The sequence below is a fragment of the Schistosoma mansoni genome, chromosome 6, assembly GCF_000237925.1.
Source record: "Schistosoma mansoni strain Puerto Rico chromosome 6, complete genome".
Lineage (NCBI taxonomy): Eukaryota > Metazoa > Platyhelminthes > Trematoda > Strigeidida > Schistosomatidae > Schistosoma > Schistosoma mansoni.
This window is the reverse complement of record NC_031500.1, coordinates 17288237-17310340: the sequence shown is the minus strand read 5'-3', so window position 1 is coordinate 17310340 and position 22104 is coordinate 17288237. Positions and strand designations below refer to the sequence as shown.

The 22104-nt window shown below is 36.6% G+C and overlaps 1 protein-coding gene across 1 annotated transcript; it reads right to left on the bottom strand.

The window, feature by feature from the left end:
• Nucleotides 1–1091: 1091 nt before the first annotated feature.
• On the bottom strand, nt 1092–20308 carry Smp_131350 (sodium-bile acid cotransporter related; the record flags this gene model as incomplete). Its single annotated transcript, XM_018798440.1, has 5 exons — nt 1092–1778; nt 2695–3209; nt 6462–6633; nt 19187–19610; nt 20022–20308. The coding sequence occupies 5 exons, from the start codon at nt 20306–20308 to the stop codon at nt 1092–1094; spliced, it is 2085 nt and encodes a 694-aa protein (XP_018653382.1).
• Between the last annotated feature and the right edge of the window lie 1796 nt (nt 20309–22104).

The following is a 22104-nucleotide window of genomic DNA, read 5'->3' as shown; positions in this document are numbered from 1 at the left end:
ATCCTACTTTAGTTGCTTTAAGGTACCTTGCATGCTCTTTGATTAACATATCTCCTCAAACAGCAAGCCCCATTTTAGTATGTGCGTTGATTTTTGTCGTTCGTTAACCTTTCAGAGTTGCTAAAACTGTTAAGATAAGTGGTTGTCGTGAATAACCACCCCACGATCTTCATGTATATCTAGTTTAAATGTATTTAAATTGAAGGAAAATTTTAAACTTTATTGATAAAAATCCCATATCGAGGATTCTCACTAATGGCACTAACTTCAATGAATATGTCAGTAGTACTCATTTCCAATTCATGTCTATCATTTTCGGTCTTGATATGATGAATTTTCACGTTCTAAATGTTCACTACTCCAGTATCCAATGCTCCATCTTGAGTCTGGTTAGACTCCCGTTAATGCGCTTCATAGAAATGGATTGATTATTATCTTATCTGTTCATTATCATAGTCTCTTATATATTCTCAGAATACCTTCTAAAAATTATCAAATTCAAATAAGCGAATATACATTTCAAATTATCATATGCCTGAAATTTTGAATCTCCTCAGTGCTAAATTCGTGCTCAAGCACACCCAGCTTAAGAGATATAAGTGTTTGGCTAACTAAGGTTAGCTAGATCACTCTTGTTGGATAGCAAAAATATCTTGTAATATTTAACAATCAGATAGACTAAAAATAAAGTGTACATATATATATATATATATATATATATTATCTTTTTTGGCTAAAAAATGTTTCATCAAAAAGGAAGAAAATACATAAGAAACTACATCATAATCATTCTACTTTTTTGCTTCGTTAACTAACTAATAGTGTTGTATTCATTGATATTGTTCCCATCGTTGTCTTTCTGTTTGCTTCAACTAGTTATGATTTATGATATGCACTACATATTTGTATACAGTGGTGATACACTGGCATCAGTAAGATGATGGTAATGTCTTGGAAGACCTTTAGTTGACTGTATACTAACTTGTTTCAATTCGTTTACAATGTCAATTGATGGTAGATATTTGTCACTAGATGATGGTTTTTCTGTTGAACTTATATTACTATTATGATGGACCAGCATTAGAGAATTATTAGTGTCCTTTTTGGTTACTTATATTAGGGTCTGTTAGTGTTAACATTCCTATTTCCGTAGAATTACTCCTTTCTTCCTGTTGTTGCTTTTTGAGACCTGTAAAATCTGTAAGCCAATTGGTTCTTTTATCACGTAGCTGTTGTGTTATGAATCCCGATGATCTCTTTTCGTTATCATCCAGTAATGAGTTACTGTTGTTGTTAGCAAATGAATCTAAATTTAATTCACCGTCAACTGACTTAAGTTGTTCACCATACAAATGCTTAAATCTGTGCTGTCTGGCATTCTCTTCATGATTTTCACAGTCTAATTCAATTGTATTTAACGTAAACATGTTGCAATGATGATTGTTTGAATTAGCTGGTGTTGTAACAGTACTTGAATGCATCTTCACCATAGTTTCACTGTTTACCATTGCTTTTGGTAGTGGTGATTGTTCCACGCAAGAACTATCAATTTCATTGTCATTACTAATTGTCTTTTCTGATTGGATAATTGAATTTTTGTCGTTTTTAGATAGATTTCTAGTTGCAATAGCTGGTGTCACTGCAATCGCTGCTGCAGCTACAGCAGCAACAGATGCAGCACCGAATTCATGTTGTTTTCCGCCTATCAGAGTAGCCATGCAGTTTTTCTCTTCTTCACGTTGTTTTCTTCGATTTTGTATATAACTTTTTAACCATTTCTACGTTGAAAAAAATATGATAAGAGAAAAAGCAAATGGTTTGTTGGGAATGTTTAGTCTAAAAAAAGTAATGATACATATTACCTTAAATAATGTGAATGCCTTTTTCTTTTTCGAAACTCTATGATAGTAACAAGAGTATTTTGTTCTTTAGGGCTGTTAAGTCCAGTATCTTTAACTGTATGGAAGTGTCATATGAAACTGTAACAATGAATAGTTTGCATAATATATCGCAGATACATTTCTTATGAAGTGTAGCTGGAATTCCATATTTTCATATGTTGTGTATCTGTTTGATTCAGAATAATGTATAATCTAATGGCAGGTGACTTGTAACTCTATTTCCTACCTAAAATAACAGCGATAAGCGCATCGTATATTTGATAATCATGAATCCTGTCCTATTTTTCACCTTTATTCCTGCATAACTTCACATTGCTATCATATACTCTACATTTATTAATATACGTTGAGTACACCAGGTTTGAATTTTAAAAAGTTTAAACAAATAAGCAGATTATTAACCGTGAAGTAAAATAATCTCATTGGACATTAATCTTTCGAAAAACTGGGTCCAGATCTAACTGACAACATCCAATTCGCGATTTAATACCCTATCTGATGACTGTATCACTCTTGGTACGGACAAAATCCTCTAATCATAATTTATCATTCGAGTTTTTGTGGTCCATCTCAGGGTTAGTCATTAGTGATTAAACTATCACGACTTGTTCCAAAATAAGGTGAAGCTGATGTTAAGTACCCGCCAGTTTCCTATAGTTGCTCGAATGGTGTCGATCTATGATAAAACTAGCTTCAAAATAAACATATTTTACGACTACCTCCTCCCCCCAAGTAAAATAACGATAATAACCAAACTAATTAGTCTAATGATAAAAATCTAAATAAAACTTACTTCTACTATTGTAACTACTGCATGATAAGCTAATGGAATAGGTGTAAATAAAACTGTCCACAAAGCTGCCACAGCCGCTAAATCACCTTCTGGTGCATGTACACATGTTCTTAGCAAAGGTATACACAAAAGACCATTAAACACTGAAGCTGCCGTAGATAATGTTCGAGATCTTGCACAACCTTGATTAGTTATTAATCCTACAAGCCAACCAATTGCAAATCCGCATATATTAAGCGATAATAAGGCAAAAATTAAATTTTGAGTAACTTCATTAAAAGCATAATGATTAATATATACACCCAAAGTCACAAGCAGTATTCCAGATAATAAAAGTAGTGGTCTAGTTATCCATGTTAGAATTGCACGTGCTAAACCTGGCTGACATCCTCTCATTAAAGTTCCTATACTTTGTGCTGAAGCTATAAGCATTAGCCAGCCAAATGTTTTCCCAATATTAATTGGACGATTAAACCAATACCATCCAACTGTTATAGCCCAAAGTGGCATAACCACTAAAAGAGAAAATGTAAAAGAAAGAGAATGCTATTCATTGAATAATCATAAAATAAGAAATGTATAACTTATTGGTTACATATGTATTTTATTTTTTTATTTGAACACATAAATATTGGTACAAAGGGGCACGGAATACATATGCGCCGCACAAATCTCATTTGATTTGTGTGAGGGTTGTGATGCTGCCCAGGTGCACAAACTGAAGCAGGTGGTTTTCTCACGGGGCCACACTCGGAGCATTTGACCTAAAGGTCTGGTCCACAAGGCAGTGGAGCATCGTGAGGAGATGCAGTCCCATGGTAGCCGGTGACCAGCGATAGATTCATACGCCATTTGTTCGCTCGGGATACGAGAGTCCATGTGCACCATTGGTTTGGAATGAGGGTTTTCCAACTCTTCTAGGTGAACTTTCCGTGTCCATGGACCCGGTTAGAGCGCCAGGCATTCGCTTTTCGTCCTTTCAATTTCGTAAACAACACCCTAGACAGGAGAAGGCAGTGAGTAGAACTTCCCTGGCAGTGGCTATATAAGCTTGGCGATATGAGAGCATTTCTAGAGGGAGAGTGGACTTTCCCCACTCTCGGCCGTACCAGGGCATTTGGCTGCAAAAGTTAAAGTTTGATTCAAAGACTTAGTAAACTTGTTCCCAAAAAAAGTTTTCAGTAGGCAAGAAAAAAGAGTTAAGAGTTAGATAATCAGGACTAAAAAACACTAAAGACCATTTCTGTTTGCAAATCTGTTTTCTATTATTTAGGAATTATATGTTTGAGTTCGTCTTGTTTATCGTACGTTTTATACTGTTTCAATGAGTTTATCCGGTATCCAATGTCTATTATGAGGTATAAATCACTTTCTTGTACCTTTCCCATCATGTTTGTAGTGTTATATAAAATATAATGTTTTTTTTTAATGCGATGAAATACCTACAGATACCTTTATATTCACTAACCTTGTACCTCAAAGTTTATATTTAATTTTCTTAAAAACTTACTTCTACATACTTTGTCTACTTTTAAGTAGTATGAAGTTATTAATAGAATAAAATTTGTAAGTCGCCCAAGTTAAGTAATTATTACTGAAAATTACATCATCCTCCAGAGGTGACACAAACCTTTTTTCATTAATTATCTGCATAAACTGCGAAAGTATGCCAGATGGGTCTTACGAGAAACTCCTAAACATTCTTAATTAATATATCAGGGTGGATCACTTATTAATGTAACTAACAGTCTATTGTACGTTAATTAAGTCACTTTTTATTAATGCGATAAATGAAGTATGCACAGTTCCCCACTAGTGAGTTATAAACAAGATCGCTTGACCTGTGTCAAACTGTAGCTTCCACTCTAGATTCGCGTTTGTTAGATGATATATGAACACTGAGTGATGTGAAAACGCTGGTTCATAAAGTTGACCCTAGGAACTAAACTTGTGCTCACAGTTTTTCAGATTGTGAAACGTATCTTCTTTCAAAAAACGTCGTAAGCTGGAATAATAAATTTTTCGCCTACCAATGTGATGTTTTACACTGTACAAATAATATCAATTACAATAATTCCATTTTGTCCATTATTCTTTTTCTGACATCTCAAAAGATAATCGATACTGTTTTACAAGAGGTGCCTTTACAACTTGATGTTTGACACATCAGATAAGTGTTCATCGGTATGAAATAACTACAGTTTTGAGACTACCACAAGGGTTATACTCATATATTTTAATATTACAGTGTTCCTCAATAATGATAGTGGTATTAATAATAATTTAACTTCTACTAAGTAAATGTTTGCGTATTTGGTTTGAATTCACGCAAACCCTTGTGATGAAGGTTAGTATTACTGTCTGTCTGCTCAATATGAATTAGATCAAACGTAGTTTCAGTTGATAAGATCTATTGACACCTAGCGATTTAACCATTAAGCCACCTCTTAAAATTTCCGTTATGGTTAATTCTATAGATTATATATTTAAAACACACTAATAATCTTTACTAAATAATATCCATATGTATTGTCTAAAATTGGCATTCATTATCTATTTGAATCATATTCGTTCGGCAGTAAAATTAAATAACCTACGTATTCACATTTATATTATCTAATGGAGCTTAACAAATCACCGCGTATAGCCTAATCAACTAGCTTTGGATGATGTTAAATTAATTTTTATAATAGTCATGGTAGTGTATACATGACTTGGTGTTTATTATTATTACATATGCGCCGCACAAATCTCATTCGATTTGTGTGAGGGTTGTGATGCTGCCCAGGTGCACAAACTGAAGCAGGTGGTTTTCTCAAGAGGCCACACTCGGAGCCTTTGACCTAAAGGTCTGGTCCACAAGGCAGTGGAGCATCGTGAGGAGATGCAGTCCCATGGTAGCCGGTGACCAGCGATAGATTCATACGCCATTTGTTCGCTCGGGATACGAGAGTCCATGTGCACCATTGGTTTGGAATGAGGGTTTTTCAACTCCCCTAGGTGGACTTTCCGTGTCCATCAACCCGGTTAAAGCGCCAGACATTCGCTTTTCCTCCTCTTAATTTCGTAAACAACAGTAATGCCTCGAGATGGCAGTGAGTAGGACTTCCCTGACAGAGGCTATATATTCGCGTGGCTATGTGAGAGCATTTGGAGAGGGGGAGCGTACTCTCCCCACTCTCGGCCGTACCAGGGCATTTGGAGGCACTGGTGTTTATTAATATATCTTTAAAACATATATTTCTCATTTGAAAATGTTTGATTCGAGAAAAGACTGTAAAATATGAAATTTTATTTCATGACTGAACTGGCATCTATTCCAATAATATGCATTGATTTATATGGTTATTACTAAGGATTTGGATTATCTTGTAAATATACAAGACTGAATCATAAACAGTTTTTGTTGTTATTTATGGATCTTGCGTGTATTGCTTGGAGATAGTCATTTTGTCACAGGTTATTTAGAATGAATGGATTGTGGCTAGCTATGGAATGTAGGACCCGTGTTTATTCTGAGTTGAGACTGATCAGCTAAACGTACCTGCATCCCAGTGTTGATGTTCACATTGTAACTCGAACCTATCATCTCATGATTTAAATGCTAATGTGTTGTCGACTGGGCTACTGTGTGTAGATAGAAAGTAACTTGATCGACGGGTATGGTTTTTCTATCAACATTAATAATGGTTGTACTGACATCCACAATCTATTTATTCAAAATACAATTACTTATTTCAATAGATAGAACAATTATATACACTTACCTAAATCAGTGATACTTGCGATTAGAGATAATGCCGCTGACAGTTGTCTATCCCCATGACTTAAATAAGTCATCAAATAAGCCAATCCACCAGCAGGTACAGTTGAACAAATGAATAAACCAAATGCTTGATCGATGTCTAGACCAAAAACCAATCCAAAACCTAGGGCCATCTGAAATATGAGAGAAACAAAGAAAAGCAAATAAAAGCAACAACATTCATAAGACTTAATCATTAATTATTTTGCTTATTTATGCAGATGTGCGAAGACTTCGTACCCAAACTTTTTCATGAAATACAACATTACTAATATTTATTCCAAATAATCATTAAAAATAATAAGATTCATCCATTAAGTACAGTCTTGTATACTTAGTTTGAAGCCACGCTTTTCCTATGGGACATAGTGACACTAACTATTTACATTACAATGAATAAAACGAGCTTCAAGTCGTCAACCCAGTTGTCGCATGTTATTACATTAGTCTGTTGATGAATGCTGCCTACTTGGTCTGTATTCGCTTGATAATCATAATCAGTTTTCGGAGACGATGAATAAAATAACTCAAAATCTGTCACAGTGGAACAGGTACATTCATTCTTTATCCTTCTCCTGGTTCTTAAATTTCACTATTCCATATCTTTTTTATGTCGCTAATTCATTCCTCTTATAACGGGACATATTTTATTATTTTTTGTCTAGCATTCCTATTTTATTACTAATCGATTATCCACAACTTACCTTATTCACAGACACTTTTGGATTGTTGATATATTATAGAGATTTTTCATTTTATGGTACAATGAGACCTAGCATGTTTGTACATAAACCCATGTATGTTTGGCATGCAATAATGATGAAGTCTGGGTGCTGACTTCTCTGTTGGACCCAAGGCAGAGGACAGAGAAAGGTTTGTAAATGGCGAGTCATTAGGAGTTTAGCTTGCGTCGGTCCAAAGTTAAATGTGCCAGTCAGAAGTGTAATTGGTCAAGTCTAGAATGCTAGACTATAAACCGAATAGAGAAAATTATATCAGTCAGTCTGTCAGCTACAACGTAGGACCAGGCACATATATGCATTGGTCCAAGTTGCCATACCTCGTTAGCGCAACAAGATCAACACCGGATTCATAGAAGTAATTAATTTAGTGGTGGTAGTATGTAAAGAAAGGTTGTATATAATGATATAGTATAGGAAGGAAAAAAGTTATGAAGCAATTTTAATCTCAAGGTTTAAGGGAAGATAAAGAGTGTATACACCTACGCCATTGTGATCGATTCTGAGCCATGTCACCCAGAGTCTCCAACCATTTATTACGATAGTCACGCGGACCCCAACCAGGTAGTCTGCATCTGCCAACATGGCTCAGACTAGAAGTTAGTGACTTCAAGCACTGATGCCATGTTTTGGTTTGGCCGCCCCTAACTCTCTTCCAACCATCCCCAGTACTAGTCAGCATTGCGCGTCGTGGTAATCGGTGTTCAGGCATACGTAACACGTGGCCCAACCATCTCAGTCGATGAAGATTCATCACCTCATCAACTGATTTACCATCATTCCCTAATACCCTGTGTCTAACCTCACTATTACTTACCCGGCTATCCCAGCAAATGCAAGCAATATTTCTAAGGCATCTGTGGTCAAATACTAGTAACCTACGAGTATCTTCTACTCTTAATGGCCATGTTTCGCAGCCGTAAAGTAGAACAGAACGAACTGCTGCGCAGTATACTCGTCCCTTAATTGATAGACGGATATCTCGTCTTCGCTATAGGTGACGTAAGTTGGCAAAAGCCAAACGAGCTTTTTGAATCCGTGCTGAGATTTCATCAGACACCAACCCATTAGGGCTGATCAGACTTCCAAGATAAGTGAAGTTTTTGACGCGTTCGACTACTTCACTCCCTATCCTTAGTTCAGGTGTTGACGCAGGCCAGTCCTGGAGTAACAATTTACATTTGGATGGGGAGAAACACATCCCAAACATCCTGGCATTATTACTGAGTTCCAACAGAAGACTCTGCATTTTGTCAGTGTCTTCACCAAACAGGACTATGTCATCTGCGTATTCTAAGTCGCTTAGTGGTCCCCCTGGTAGAAGATCAATTCCTGAAAATTCAGTCGACGAGAGTGTTATTTCCAGCAACAGGTCTATAATGAAGTTAAACAAAAATGGGGATAGTGGACAGCCTTGACGGACACCACTTGAGGTTGTAAAATCATATGACAGTTCGCCATAAGCTCTCACTCGACTGGTAGTGTTCGAGTAAAGAGCCTTCACAAGGTTTATGTACTTCTCAGGTACACCTTTCAATGACAGACACTGCCACAGAACCTCTCGGTCTACAGAGTCAAATGCTGCTTTCAAGTCAAGAAAAATTATCATTGTCGGACGCCGATAAGCGTGTCTGTGCTCTAAAACTTGACGAATGGTGAATATGTGGTCGATACAGCCACGACCAGGTCTGAAGCCAGCCTGATTTTCTCGTGTTTGCAGTTCACGAGTCTTAGTTAGGCGCCCGATAATTATTGAGGCTAGTATTTTAGATGCTATGTTAGTCAGACTAATCCCTCTATGGTTATCGCAGGATGATTTTGACCCCTTTTTATATATTGGGACAATCAGTGATTGTGACCAGTCGGATGGGATTACATCCGTCTCCCAGATTTTAGCCAGAATATTAGTCAACCTAATCGCTAAAATTGGACCACCATATTTAAAGACCTCTGGAGCCAATCCATCAGGACCAACTGCTTTTCCTCGTTTCAGATTACCTATAGCCTTTTGAACTTCAAGTAGGGTCGGGGGGCCTACCTCAATGTTCCATTCAGGTTTTCTAGGAATAGTGGGTAGTTGTGCAGTAGCTGAAGGCCAGCTAAACTGCTCCTTAAAGTGTTCCGCCCATCGTTCTAAACGTTTGGGTTGAGAGCAGATAGGGGTTCCGTCTTTTTCCGAGATTGTCTCACTTACACTTGACTTCTTAATTCCGGTTTCTTTTATTAGTCTGAATAGTTGTCTGGTGTTGCCTACAGCCGCTGCCTTTTCCATCTCTTTTGCTTTCGTTGCCCACCACTGCTCACGATCGTTCCTTAGACTTTTAGTTAACCTAGATCTAATTTGTTTACGCTCTTCGTCGTGTTTAGAGCCTGATGGGATGAGTTTACGCGAATCCATCAGTGAAATAGACTTAGAGGAAATCCACTGGTTTTTTGGAGTCCTATGGTTTAAATGACTAATAGATGTTACTGCTGTTTCCACAGCTGTTCGTATGTCTTTCCAAGCAGCATCTGGGTCAGTCTCGTTTACAGAACTGCCTAGATGTGAACTCAGTTGTTTCTGGAATTCGCATTTGGCTTTCTCGTCCTCCAGTTCAATCCTAATGGGTCTTCTTAGTGTAATTTTCCTGCGTCCATTGAGGCGCAGACAAATGCGCGCTCGTATTAAAGCGTGATCAGAGTCTAAACAAGTATTCCAATACGAGCGACAATCTTCTATTGAGCCTCTCCAACGATGACTGATGACAATATGGTCTATTTGAGTCCATCGTTGGTTTGGTGCAGGTGGTCGCCATGTTAGACGATGTCTCTCCTTATGTTTAAAATTAGTGCTTGCTAAAAATAAACGATTGTCTGAGCATAGTTGCAACAGACGATCACCATTATCGGTTCGTTGAACCGGAATACTAAAACACCCACCTAAATGTCTTTCTGTTTGATTTAAGCTGCCTACCTGGGCATTAAAGTCACCCGCTACGACTACTATGTCTGAGCGCTTAGCTTTCTGAAGAAGCTCAGAGAGTTTTCTGTAAAAGTCATCTTTCACTTCATCATGGCTGCAGTCAGTAGGAGCGTAGGCAGAAACGACGAAAAGGCAACGACGTGTGTCCCTATCCTTCCGAGTTCTTACGGAGCCATTTAGCCGGACAGCACACAGGCGACTGTTAACGGGGATCCATTCTAGTAGTGCCTGTTCTGCCCTTGTACTTAGTGCTATGCCTACACCTGCAAGTCCACGAGAACTAGCCAACGGGTCGCCAGATACACGGAGGGTGTATTTCGTTGGCTGTCCATTTTGGCGAGGTGAGGTCAAGTGAATGACCACACTAGGATCCTGTATGCGTGTTTCGGAGACACAGCATACATCAATGGTACGAGATTCTAGGGTTTTAGCTAAGGAGGCCTGTTGACCGATTTGACTTAAAGTACGTACGTTGAAGGCTCCAATGTGTAGTTTGGAGCGAGGTTTTAGTAGACCTGGGACAACGTTTCGCGCACTAGAATCGCTGGCCATGGTGACACTTGAGGAGGAAACCGAGAGAGGAAGTTTGGTGTTGCAAGTCAAGGTAGAAGGAATAGTAGGAATTGAAGAAGGAGATTGATTATGAATACAGTGGTCTTGAGTGTTGTTAGAGGTATGAGGGCAGTTATCACTTCCTGGTTGCCCACACCGTGGAAGGGTTCTTCTAGAGGTACCTGAAAAGGAAATTGGATTAGAAGTGGTCTTAATGACCTGAGAGCGTGACCGCAGTGCCCAAGGGACAACTGCTTGAGGTCGGTCACACACGACCTTTTTGTGGGTAGTTTTTGTGTTAGCTCCGTACTTGTTGGGATCTTACCGCCGGAGACGGAAATCCGTGGGATAAGGCGAGGTGTGCATCTTTAGGGTCGACCTTTTCTAACCCCACCCCTCCTTGTGGGAAGGCAGCATCGCTGTCATGCTGGTTGTCTGAAGGAAACACCTTACTGCCGTCACATCTCTGTACAGTCGGCAGTACGACTTCGCCTTCGGACCTTGGGATTGCTGCTTTTAGTTTTACCGCTCTTCAACCGACCTGTCTGGCATGGTAGGACCTCGAGGAACGATTGTTCCAACCAGCATAGCTCGATTGCTTCATCACGATAGGCAAGCCCGACCACCACGTCAAGGTAGCAGCAACGGTCGGGAGAAAATTATATTCAGAAATCTGACTGGTGAATTCAATGTGTAATATCGATCAATCTGCTCAAGACATAATAATTGCTTCTGTTCGGAAAATGTTCTTTGCTGTCAGTTTTTTACTATCAGTAGTGATACTACAATGATTTTAAATTATTTTCTGTTAATTTTATCAAATATATCTCATCTGTGTACAGTGGTATGTTAAGCTGATACAAATTTATGCCAGGTTTTCTAATGATTGGATGCCGGCTCAGTGGTCTAGTGGTTAGGCGCTCGCGCGCGAGACTGATAGGTCCTGGGTTCGAATCTCGCGAGGCGGGATCGTGGATGTGCACTGCTGAGGAGTCTCACAATAGGACAAAACGGCCGTCCAATGCTTCCAGGTTTTCCATGGTAGTCTATCTTCAATTGACTCATGATCTCGATTATATAAGATTATAACTGAATATTTAGACTACGAATTTGTTTTAAACTAATGATCTTCTGAGGCTTCAGTAAATCCATTGGATTTCCATAGTTTTGTGACATTCAAGAATGGTACAATAAGTAGAAATGAAAAATTAATTTAGTTACTATGTTGCCAACTGTTTTCATTTTTTCCTTTTCTTTTCAAATTTTCGGTTAATCATCCTGTTTATAAATAGAATGCCTAAAAATATTCAATCTGTTAGCTAGTTATTTTTTCTAAAATCTGTTCAATATAAAATAAGTTTTGTTTTAACAAGAATAATAAATCTATCCTATTCATTTGATTTGATCAGTTTTATTCATTCTAGTTGAGCTTTCTATAATTAAGATTATGAAGCTATCATTTTTAGACCATCATTAAGAACTCGGAAGCACTGGACGACCGTCCTGTCTTAGTACGAGACATCTCAGCGGTGTGCATCCTCAATCCCGCACATGGGACTCGAATCCGGAACTTTCGGTTTGGCACTCGAACGCTTAACCTCTAGACCACTGAAACGCTATCCACCAATGTGTTAATGTGTATCGACGACCAATCCACTATGTTGTGCGATCATCTTTCATTGTCTTCTGTTGGTAACTGCCTCATACTCGACACGGTCGTACAGTGCTTTGATCGATTTATAATCTCAGCCCTATACTGTTTTATGATTGTTTAAAGTTTCGAATTTTATTCATCACTAATTTTCGAAAAACAATTGTTGGAAATAAAATTATCTTCATGAAAGATTGAAAAAATCAATTCTATTCTGTCAATAGGCTTTTGAGATTTATAAATTCATACTGGTGACAGTTTGTTGTGCTCACCATGAAGTCAAGTGTATAAGTGTATATAATGTATATATATATATAGCCATAATATATGACTTAGTACTAATCCGACGTGCAATGTTTCATGGTGTAGGAGTAGGTTGGAAGAAAGCTAGGGGCGGCCAGACCAAAACATGGCACAAATCCATGAAGTCACTAACAAGTGGACTGAGCCATGCTGGTAGGTGTAGACTACCTGGTTGGGATTCATGAGAGGATAACAATCGATGGTTAGAGACCTTGAATGACATGGCTCAAAATCGTTTGCAATGGCGAAGATGCATCCACTCTTTGTGTTCTACCAAATTCTAATCTTCTGATGTCTCTATCCTTTTTCTCTTTTCAAATTTATTTCACTGTATTATACTCCTTGAATAACATCTTCAAACCCTAATCTTTCACATAATGCCTATACTCTTACTACTTCTACCACTATGGGATTTGAATCGACAACTGCATCTCTGTGTTAATGTGGTATGTCAACTCGAACTGATGTACGCACGTACGAAGTTCTATGTTGTGACTGATTGACTGACTGACTTAGTACTAATATGTACCAGTAACGGCGTGTCGATCGAATATAAGTGGAAGGAGATATGTAAAATAGAATGAAAGTGATCGAATTAAACTGAATGGTAACTAACAGAAATCTTTATCTTTTTTTTAATTATTAATTCTTCTCTTCTATAGATTAAGTAAGACATTTTAAGATGCCTATTTTTTACTAGTTTTTCACTCCTTAGTTAATAAATAAATACACATACAAGTAATAGGAGAATTTCTTTCAATCAATGATCCATATGTTGCTACCTCGTGTGTTTTTGATTTTCTTTTTTTTACTCTTTCGTTTAAAAAGAAAGATGAATATTTCTCGGTTTTGCGTACCCCTTGTATTTCGCAAGATTTCATTAGTTAGTATACAGACAGTGAATTAGCTGGCTTTTTTTTCTTGTTTTGAACGAGTAAGAATTTCTTTGACCTAGAAGTAATAGTCCAAGTTATTGATCCAACTAATATTTGTTACAACTAACTACATTGAACATTTTGTTTTCTTCATTTAAATGTTGAATTACTGAGGTAACACTTTGGTTAATAGAAAGAAATGATGAGGTTAGGTGTTGGCTATTATGTAAACATGACAAAATGTCTGATGAGATAGTGAATCTTCATCAATTAACAGTCAGTCAATCACAAGGTAGAACTTCGTACGTACGTACATCAGTTCGAGTTGCCATACCACATTAGCACAGAGATGCAGTTGTCGATTCAAATCCCATAGTGGTAGAAGTAGTAAGTGCATAAGCAGTAATCGGAAAGATTAGGGTTTGAAGATGTTATTGAAGGAGTATAATCCAACGAAATAAATTTGGAAAGTGAAAAAAGATGGGGACATGAAAAATTCAGAAGATTAGAATTTGGTAGAACACAAAGAGTGGATGCATCTTCGCCATTGCAAACGATTTTGAGCCATGTCATCCAAGGTCTCTAACCATCGATTGCTATCATTTCATGAATCCCGGCAAGGTAGTCTACACCTACCAACATGGCTCAGTCCACTGGTCAGTGACTTCATGGATTTGTGCCACGTTTTGGTCTGGCCGCCCCTAGCTCTCTTCCAACCTACTCCTACACCATAAAACATTGCACGTCGGGGCAGTCGGTGGTTGGGCATACGTAACACGTGTCTCGGTCATCTCAACTGATGAATTGATGAATTCATCAATTAACATGGTTGGTACATGTACTATGTTTGGCTAACTCCCACTTAAGTCTATATCAAGTCTTTGTTAATGTAGGAGTGGTTCGAAACAAGGCTGGAGGCGGTCAAATAAAATTATATTATCAGTTTATGATGTCATTAACTGTTGGTTCAAGCCTTGATTGTTGATGAGGAATACTTATTTGGGATGTGAAGAATAATCTAAATCAGTGGTTGTGCATGTTCGGTGAAATGGCTCAGAATCGGTCACAGTAGCGCTGATGTATTCGTTCTTTACATTCCTAATGTTCATGAATTTCGCCAATCAAATGGCTTCTCACGAAATATTTAATTCTCAAAGCTACTGATTAGCAAACACATGAATAATATCAATATGGAGGTTTTGGGTTGATTGTTCAATTCGAGATTTCTTAGAAAAGCTAGCAAATTATATTGGGGTAGTACTCGTAGTAACTGGTCTACAATGAAACACAAGATGAATGTTTTATCTTTTTTGACACTTGTCAACTTATTTTCAATGCATATCAGGGTCTATTCGTGTTCCTATTGATATAAACCTATCAGACCAAGACCGTTGATAGATTAGTGAATAACTTTACTCATTTCTAGTACCTAAATTAAGTTTGATCTCTCAGAATAACACTTTATCTATGGTACAGTAGATCACTATATCAAAAGTAGGGTGAATGGATTCGGTTTTAAAAAAACTAGCAACAACTAACTACAAGTTTTTATATTGACAAATACTAGGTAACGTTGAATGTTGTGGGTGTTTTCGCGGTATCGTGCTCTTCGAGTTAAACAGTTTAACTGTGATGCCTCCATTTTCTTTCTACGTAACATCGTCGTCATCATCAGTACACATTTTAAAAAGAGGCTATTAAAATTTTTCTAAAAGTAATTACGAAATTATTCTGTCGACATGTAATTTGACTGATTGTTGTGTATAGCTGGTACTATTAGTATGTCTATATTATTTTTTGACCTCATTCTTCCCTGATTTGATCTTTGACTTAGTCCAGAAAGTTGATGAAAATCTCACAGTTAAAGCCATTTATTTTAGAGTATACAATATTTGAAATCTTCGTCCTATCTTCTCCATTACGAGTGATAGGTTTAGATGAAATATTGCAAAACACTAAAAATCACTGTGATATATATATATATATATATATATATATTCATAAAAGTGAAATTAATTGCCTTGACTAAATGATGCTTTAATTAGCTGTATTTTTAACTGAACTATATTTTTTTGTCAAATACCATTCTAGTTCAGATGTAAGGTGGTGGTTGGAAGCAGTCGATAGATAACCCCACTAAACCTAGGTCTCGTGCTCTTTAACACTCGCCAGCAAGGTACACTTGCTGTCTTGAAAGAACTGATGATTCCTGATGGACTCTATCTCGTTGTATCCAGCTTTATAGTCGACTACATCAAACTACCACCTTACATCTCAACAGTGTTTGTGATTTTAAGTCACTTTAGACTGGTACCTACATAGTGATTGGACTAGCACTAGGAAGGAATCAATATACATAACATTATTCACTTTTCAGTGACCAATTGTAAACTGTTCTAGTTCACTTACTTGTCAATTTCAGTATTCACCCCTCATTTATTTCTGTGTAATATTTTCATTTCATTTTTCTTTTGTATTTGTTTTAGCACCCCCCTTTTATCAGATTTTTATTTTTTCATTGTTTTTTATTTAAACATATAAACATTGGTACAAAGTGGCACCAGATACATTTGCGCCACACAAATCCCATTTGATTTGTGTGAAGGCTGCGATACTACCCGGATGCCTAAGCCGGAGCAGGTGGTTTTCTTAGGGGGCCATACCCGGAGCCTTTGACCTAAAGGTCTGATCCACAAAGCAGTGGAGCATCGTAAGGAGATGCAGTTCCATGGTAGTCGGTGATCAACGACTGATTCATACGCCATTTGTTCCCTCAGGATACTGGAGCCAGCCCATGTGCACCATTGGTTTGGAATCAGGGTTTTCCAACTCCCCTGTGTGGACTTTCCATGTCCACCAACCCGGTTAAAGCACCGGACATTCGCTTTTCGTCCTCTCAATTTCGTAAACAACATCCTTGGTGTGAGAAGGCAGTGAATAAAACTTCCATGGCAGAGGCTGTATACGCGTGGTCATGTGAGAGCATTTCGAGAGGGAGAGCGTACTCTCCACACTCTCGGCCATACCAAGGCATTTGGGGGCTACCAGGGCATTTGTTCGTTACCATTTTTAAACATTTAATATTTAATAATTAAAATAACTTTTTCCTCCACACTAGTATTCATATATATATATATTCATAATTTCATTTATTTCCAACTTGATTATTATACTACTTACAAATAAATTAAACTTATTTTTGTGCGTATATAGTAACAATATATTTCAAAATTTATTTACATGTATTATTTGTCAAATATGACATGTTTTTGTTGTTTTTTTCAACCACGTTTCTATCAAGACCTTCAATTTATTTCCTTCTTTTCTTATTGATTAATTCAAGTATCTAAGTGTAATAGTACACATGTTTTTGTGTATATACAATATGGATAAATTTTTTTTATTTTTATTGTCGAAACAAAATCTTACAAAAATTAACTAATCAAATAATTTCTAATCGTGTATGCCCTGGTACGGCCGAGAATGGGGAGAGTACGCTCCCCCTCTCCAAATGCTCTCACATAGCCACGCGAATATATAGCCTCTGTCAGGGAAGTCCTACTCACTGCCTTCTCGTGACACTACTGTTGTTTACGAAATTGAAAGGACGAAAAGCGAATGTCTGGCGCTCTAACCGGGTTGGTGGACATGGAAAGTCCACACAGGGGAGTTGGAAAACCCTGATTCCAAACCAATGGTGCACATGGGCTGGCTCCAGTATCCTGAGGGAACAAATGGCGTATGAATCAGTCGTTGATCACCGACTACCATGGGACTGCATCTCCTTACGACGTTCCACTGCTTTGTGGATCAGATCTTTAGGTCAAAGGCTCCGGGGGTGTACCCCTAAGAAAACCACCTGTTTCAGTTTGGGCACATAGGCATTATCACAGCCCTCACACAAATCAAATGAGATTTGTGAGGCGCATATTTATCTGGTGCTTCCTTGTATTAATATTTATGTGTTTAGATAAATAAATAAATAAATGGTTATCTTGCCTTTCATGGAGAGTAATTTATTGATTCATTATGATATATAGTTATAAAATCTTACGCATACCGATGTTCAGAAACTATTGAATCTCTTTAATTAAAATCTTTGAAATAATAGGTTTAGTATCTTTTTGTCTTTTAGCATTGAAGATTTACTTCAATTTTAACTCTATATTCAGATGAACTATATAAATGATTGGGTAAGTAAGCAAAGATGGATAGTGGCTAGTAGTGGAATCCAGGACGCGCGTTTCGTCCTATTTGGGACTCGTCAAATGGATATACCTGGATTCCACTGCTAGCCACTATCCATCTTTGCTTATAATGCTTATGAATTAAGGCAATATTGAGGCAATAGGCACAGGATGTACATATGTCAATAAGAGACTGACCAGTTGCAGTCCTAAACATCAATGGGAAGATTCAAACAAACACTACTAAGTGGATTGAGTAAGTAGTTTAATTAATCAGTTCTCAAAAATTACATTGTAATTTTATTAAACCTCAATCCATTGATTCTAGTTCAATGTGATTCAATAGGTCGATATTAAAATGTATGGCTTCAATATGAGCATATACATATGTACTTGCTGACGACTAAATTAGGTTGAGTTAAAATGAACGAAAGAATATTTCTATTATTTGTAAACACCCTACCATTGTTGAATCATTAAAGGTGTAGATGAAATATTGTTATTCTAGTAGCCAGAATAATCAACTGTTTACTATTAATGTTTTAATTGAATCATTTAAATCTGTATTGAAATACTCTAATGGTATTTGGGATAGTAATGAGTGAGGAGTGCACTTTATTGCAGAACAAAATCTGCTATTCAGTAAATTGATTTGGATCTAGAAGACTTGTAGCTTATAGGGGAAGCAACTCTAATATATGATGGATTGAATGTCATGGTTACAGTTGACGGTCGATAGATTTTAGGAGCCACTAAGGAACATTTTGTTTATTTTTGAAATGTGTCAAGAAATGCGAATAAATATATCTGGACATCTGTAAAATACACAATGCAACTCAATAACTGAGTAGAGATTTATGTTTTCTGCTTTGAGTTATACATTTTTTGTTAGGTTTGTTGACACTATCCGACCTCTTAGACCGAAGTAAATGAATTAGAGTTCGAACTTAAAACTGAGGCGTTTGGCTTACTTAAGGGAGCACTCCCTCAGCCATTCACCCAGAGGTCTTATCTATAGGGCGGTGCAGCAATGTTGGGAGATACTGTCCTATGTTACCTGGTAACGTTATTCGTTCCCACCACTTTGAAATCAACGTTATTCAACTCCCTTGGGTGGACCATCTGTATACATAAACACAATTTTATCGCCGAAATTCTACCTGTTTTCCTCTGAACACGACGCATGAATGCAGTTAGTAAGCATTTTAAGAGTGATAGTGAACTTCCTCTACTCTCGATTCTACCAGTTTAATTTGGAAACATATACAGAAGCGGTTCCCGAACCACATCAATAGGGGAAAAACCAGTAACTCAATTTATGTTATCCTTACCTTGATAGCTAAAAAATGTTTACCATCAAAAATAATTCATATGATTCGTTCACACACATACACACACATACATTGACACTACCTACCATTGGGATTATAATCAATTGACAAAATAAACCGGTCAATATAGCTTTTGGTTCATTTAATTGTTCTCTAATCATAATTGGATCATTACAACAACCAACAGATAATGCAAGCATAAAAGCAATTACTGCTGAACTCCAATCAGATGCAATATAAAATTTTTGTGGTCTTAATAATACTGTTAACCATAGATAATTTTTCCATATACCATGACTTTCATCTTGTATTAAACTATCATTGTTGCTATTAACCAACTCGTCTGTTAATTTATCATAATAATTCACTTGTTGTTTTGGTACATAAATTTTGGCTTCGGTAATTTTAATTTGTGTTGGATCTTGTATTATAATAGTATATCCTTTATTCGTTAATTGATATAATGTTTCTTCTTTTAATTGTATTTGATGTTGTTTCATACTTTCTGAACTAGTGATTGTTGTTGTTGTCATTGTTGTCGACGTCGCTGTTGTTGATCTATTCTGTTGATGATAATATTCATCAATGATATGTAATGAATCAGTTAGTTTTGTTAATGATTCAATATGTTTTCTTGATGTACTATTTATCCATATTAATGAAGTAATAATTTGACTATGACCTAAATTCTCTGCATGTATATAAAATCCATTAGTTGTATTACATTTTATCTCTAAATATAAAGTAATACATAAAGAATTATTATGATTATTATAAGTAGTACTATCAGTAGTATTATCACAATGATATAAATGTATATTAGAATGTATTCTTTTAGAAAGTGATAATGCAATTACATGACCATTAGAGGATGTAATCTTATACAATAAAGTTGTTGCCGTCTTATTATTATTTACTGACGATTGATTAATCACTACTGTTTGATTGATTGATTGTGTTAATTGTGTTTTAATAATTTGTTCCCATTGTTCAGTATATTTACAACAACATGTACATGTTAATTCAATCCATTGATATGCACCTACACTTAATATTGGTGTTTGAGTAGAATGTTTAAATATAGTATCTTCTTTATGTTGATTATCTGGTTTTAAACCTAATTGAATATGATAATCCACTGTACAATTAAGAGGTCTAAATAGATCTGATGAGGATGAGGATGATGATGTGGTGATCGTAGTGTTCATAATTGGTTGTTGTTCAAAATCAGAATGAATTGATCTCTTATGTTGATGTAATAATGTATTACAATTTGAAAGAATACAATGATAGAATATAATCATACAGAAGGAGAATGAATTAACTTTCATTGAATTAATCATCGTCATCATCACAATCTAAACTTGATATTGAATAAATGGTGTTAAAATATTAAACTATCATAACAACAGTATATAAATAAGGAGAAAACTATGTAGATAAAGTAAATATTCTACTTTATAGTTAATATATACATATAATATTGTATATATCGACAGCTACATCTCTGTATTAATGTGGTATAGCAACTCGAACTGATATATGTACGTACCAAGTTCTATATTATGACTGACTGATATTTAATTCGAGCAAGAGAATCATCGGTATCGTTGACTTTCGTTGGAATATATTGTTTTAGAAGTATGTTTAAATTAGAATGAAATAAAATCCATTTAAATTAGTTCTGAAATTTTGACACATATTGTAACCGGTTGCATAGATGAATTTTCTATCAACAAATAAATACTATCTTGTTTGGTAGTATTCTTTCTGTATTCACTGTGGTGATCCATCTTCATATACATTGCATACGTATATATATATATATTCCAATAGCCAATCGGTTTGTTATTTGTATTTTTGTGTATCCTTCAAAAAATATATTTTGATAGGTTCATCTTTGTGTATGTCCAACTGGACAATGGTGGATAATTTCTTTTTCTTTTCTTTTTTTGTTTCCGTGAGAGAAATATTCAGAATACAGACACATATCTATCTATGCTTATGTATACACAATTCAGATCATAATTTTAACAGTTATAAAGATCCCCATCGATCTGAGAATTGATGTGTCCTTAAAAAATGATGACTATCGTTCAGATAGTTAATATGAATCTGTTAAATTTTTTTTGTAGCAAGGTTTAATGTTACTCAAATAATAAATAAGTAATCAAAGGTGGCGTTATTCAGTAAGCATTTTTGCTTGGGAAAATAGTATTTTGTTGACGATGCTTTTTAGCTTATTTATTTAAACACATAAATATTGGTACAAAGAAGCATCAGATATATATGCGCCGCACAAATCTCATTCGATTTGTGTGAGAGCTGTGATACTACCCAGGTACCCAAACTGAAGCAGGTGGTTTTCTTAGGGGACCGCACTCGGAGCCTTTAACCTAAAGGTCTGATCCAAAAGATAGTGGAGCATCGTGAGGAGATGCAGTCCCATGGTAGTCGGTGACCAACGATTGATTGATACGCCATTTGTTCCCCCAGGATACTGGAGTCCATGTGCACCATTGGTTTGGAATCAAGGTTTTCCAACTCCCCTAGGTGGACTCGCGGTGTCCACCTACCCGGTTAAATTGCCGGACATTCGCTTTTCGTCCTTTCAATTTCGTAAACAACAGTAATGCCACGAGAAGGTAGTGAGTAGAACTTCCATGGCAGAGGTTATATACGCGTGGCCTTGTGAGAGTATTTGGAGAGGGAGAGCGTTCTCTCCCCACTCTCGGCCGTACCAGGGTATTTGGGGTCTAAATGGAATGTCGCTGCCAGGAGTTCTATCATCAACCAACGATTTGTTTTAAACATAAAATAAGGTCCTGCGTTCGAGTGTCTGTTGGAAATCCGTGGACGCATGCTGCTGAAAAGTTCTGTGCTAGGGCGAAACAACCGTCCAGTGCTTTCAGGCTTTCATTGGTTGTCTAACTCAGATTGGTTCGTGATTTCGGCGAAATTTAACTTTCTCGACAACCCCATACTGAAAACACAAACTAATGTT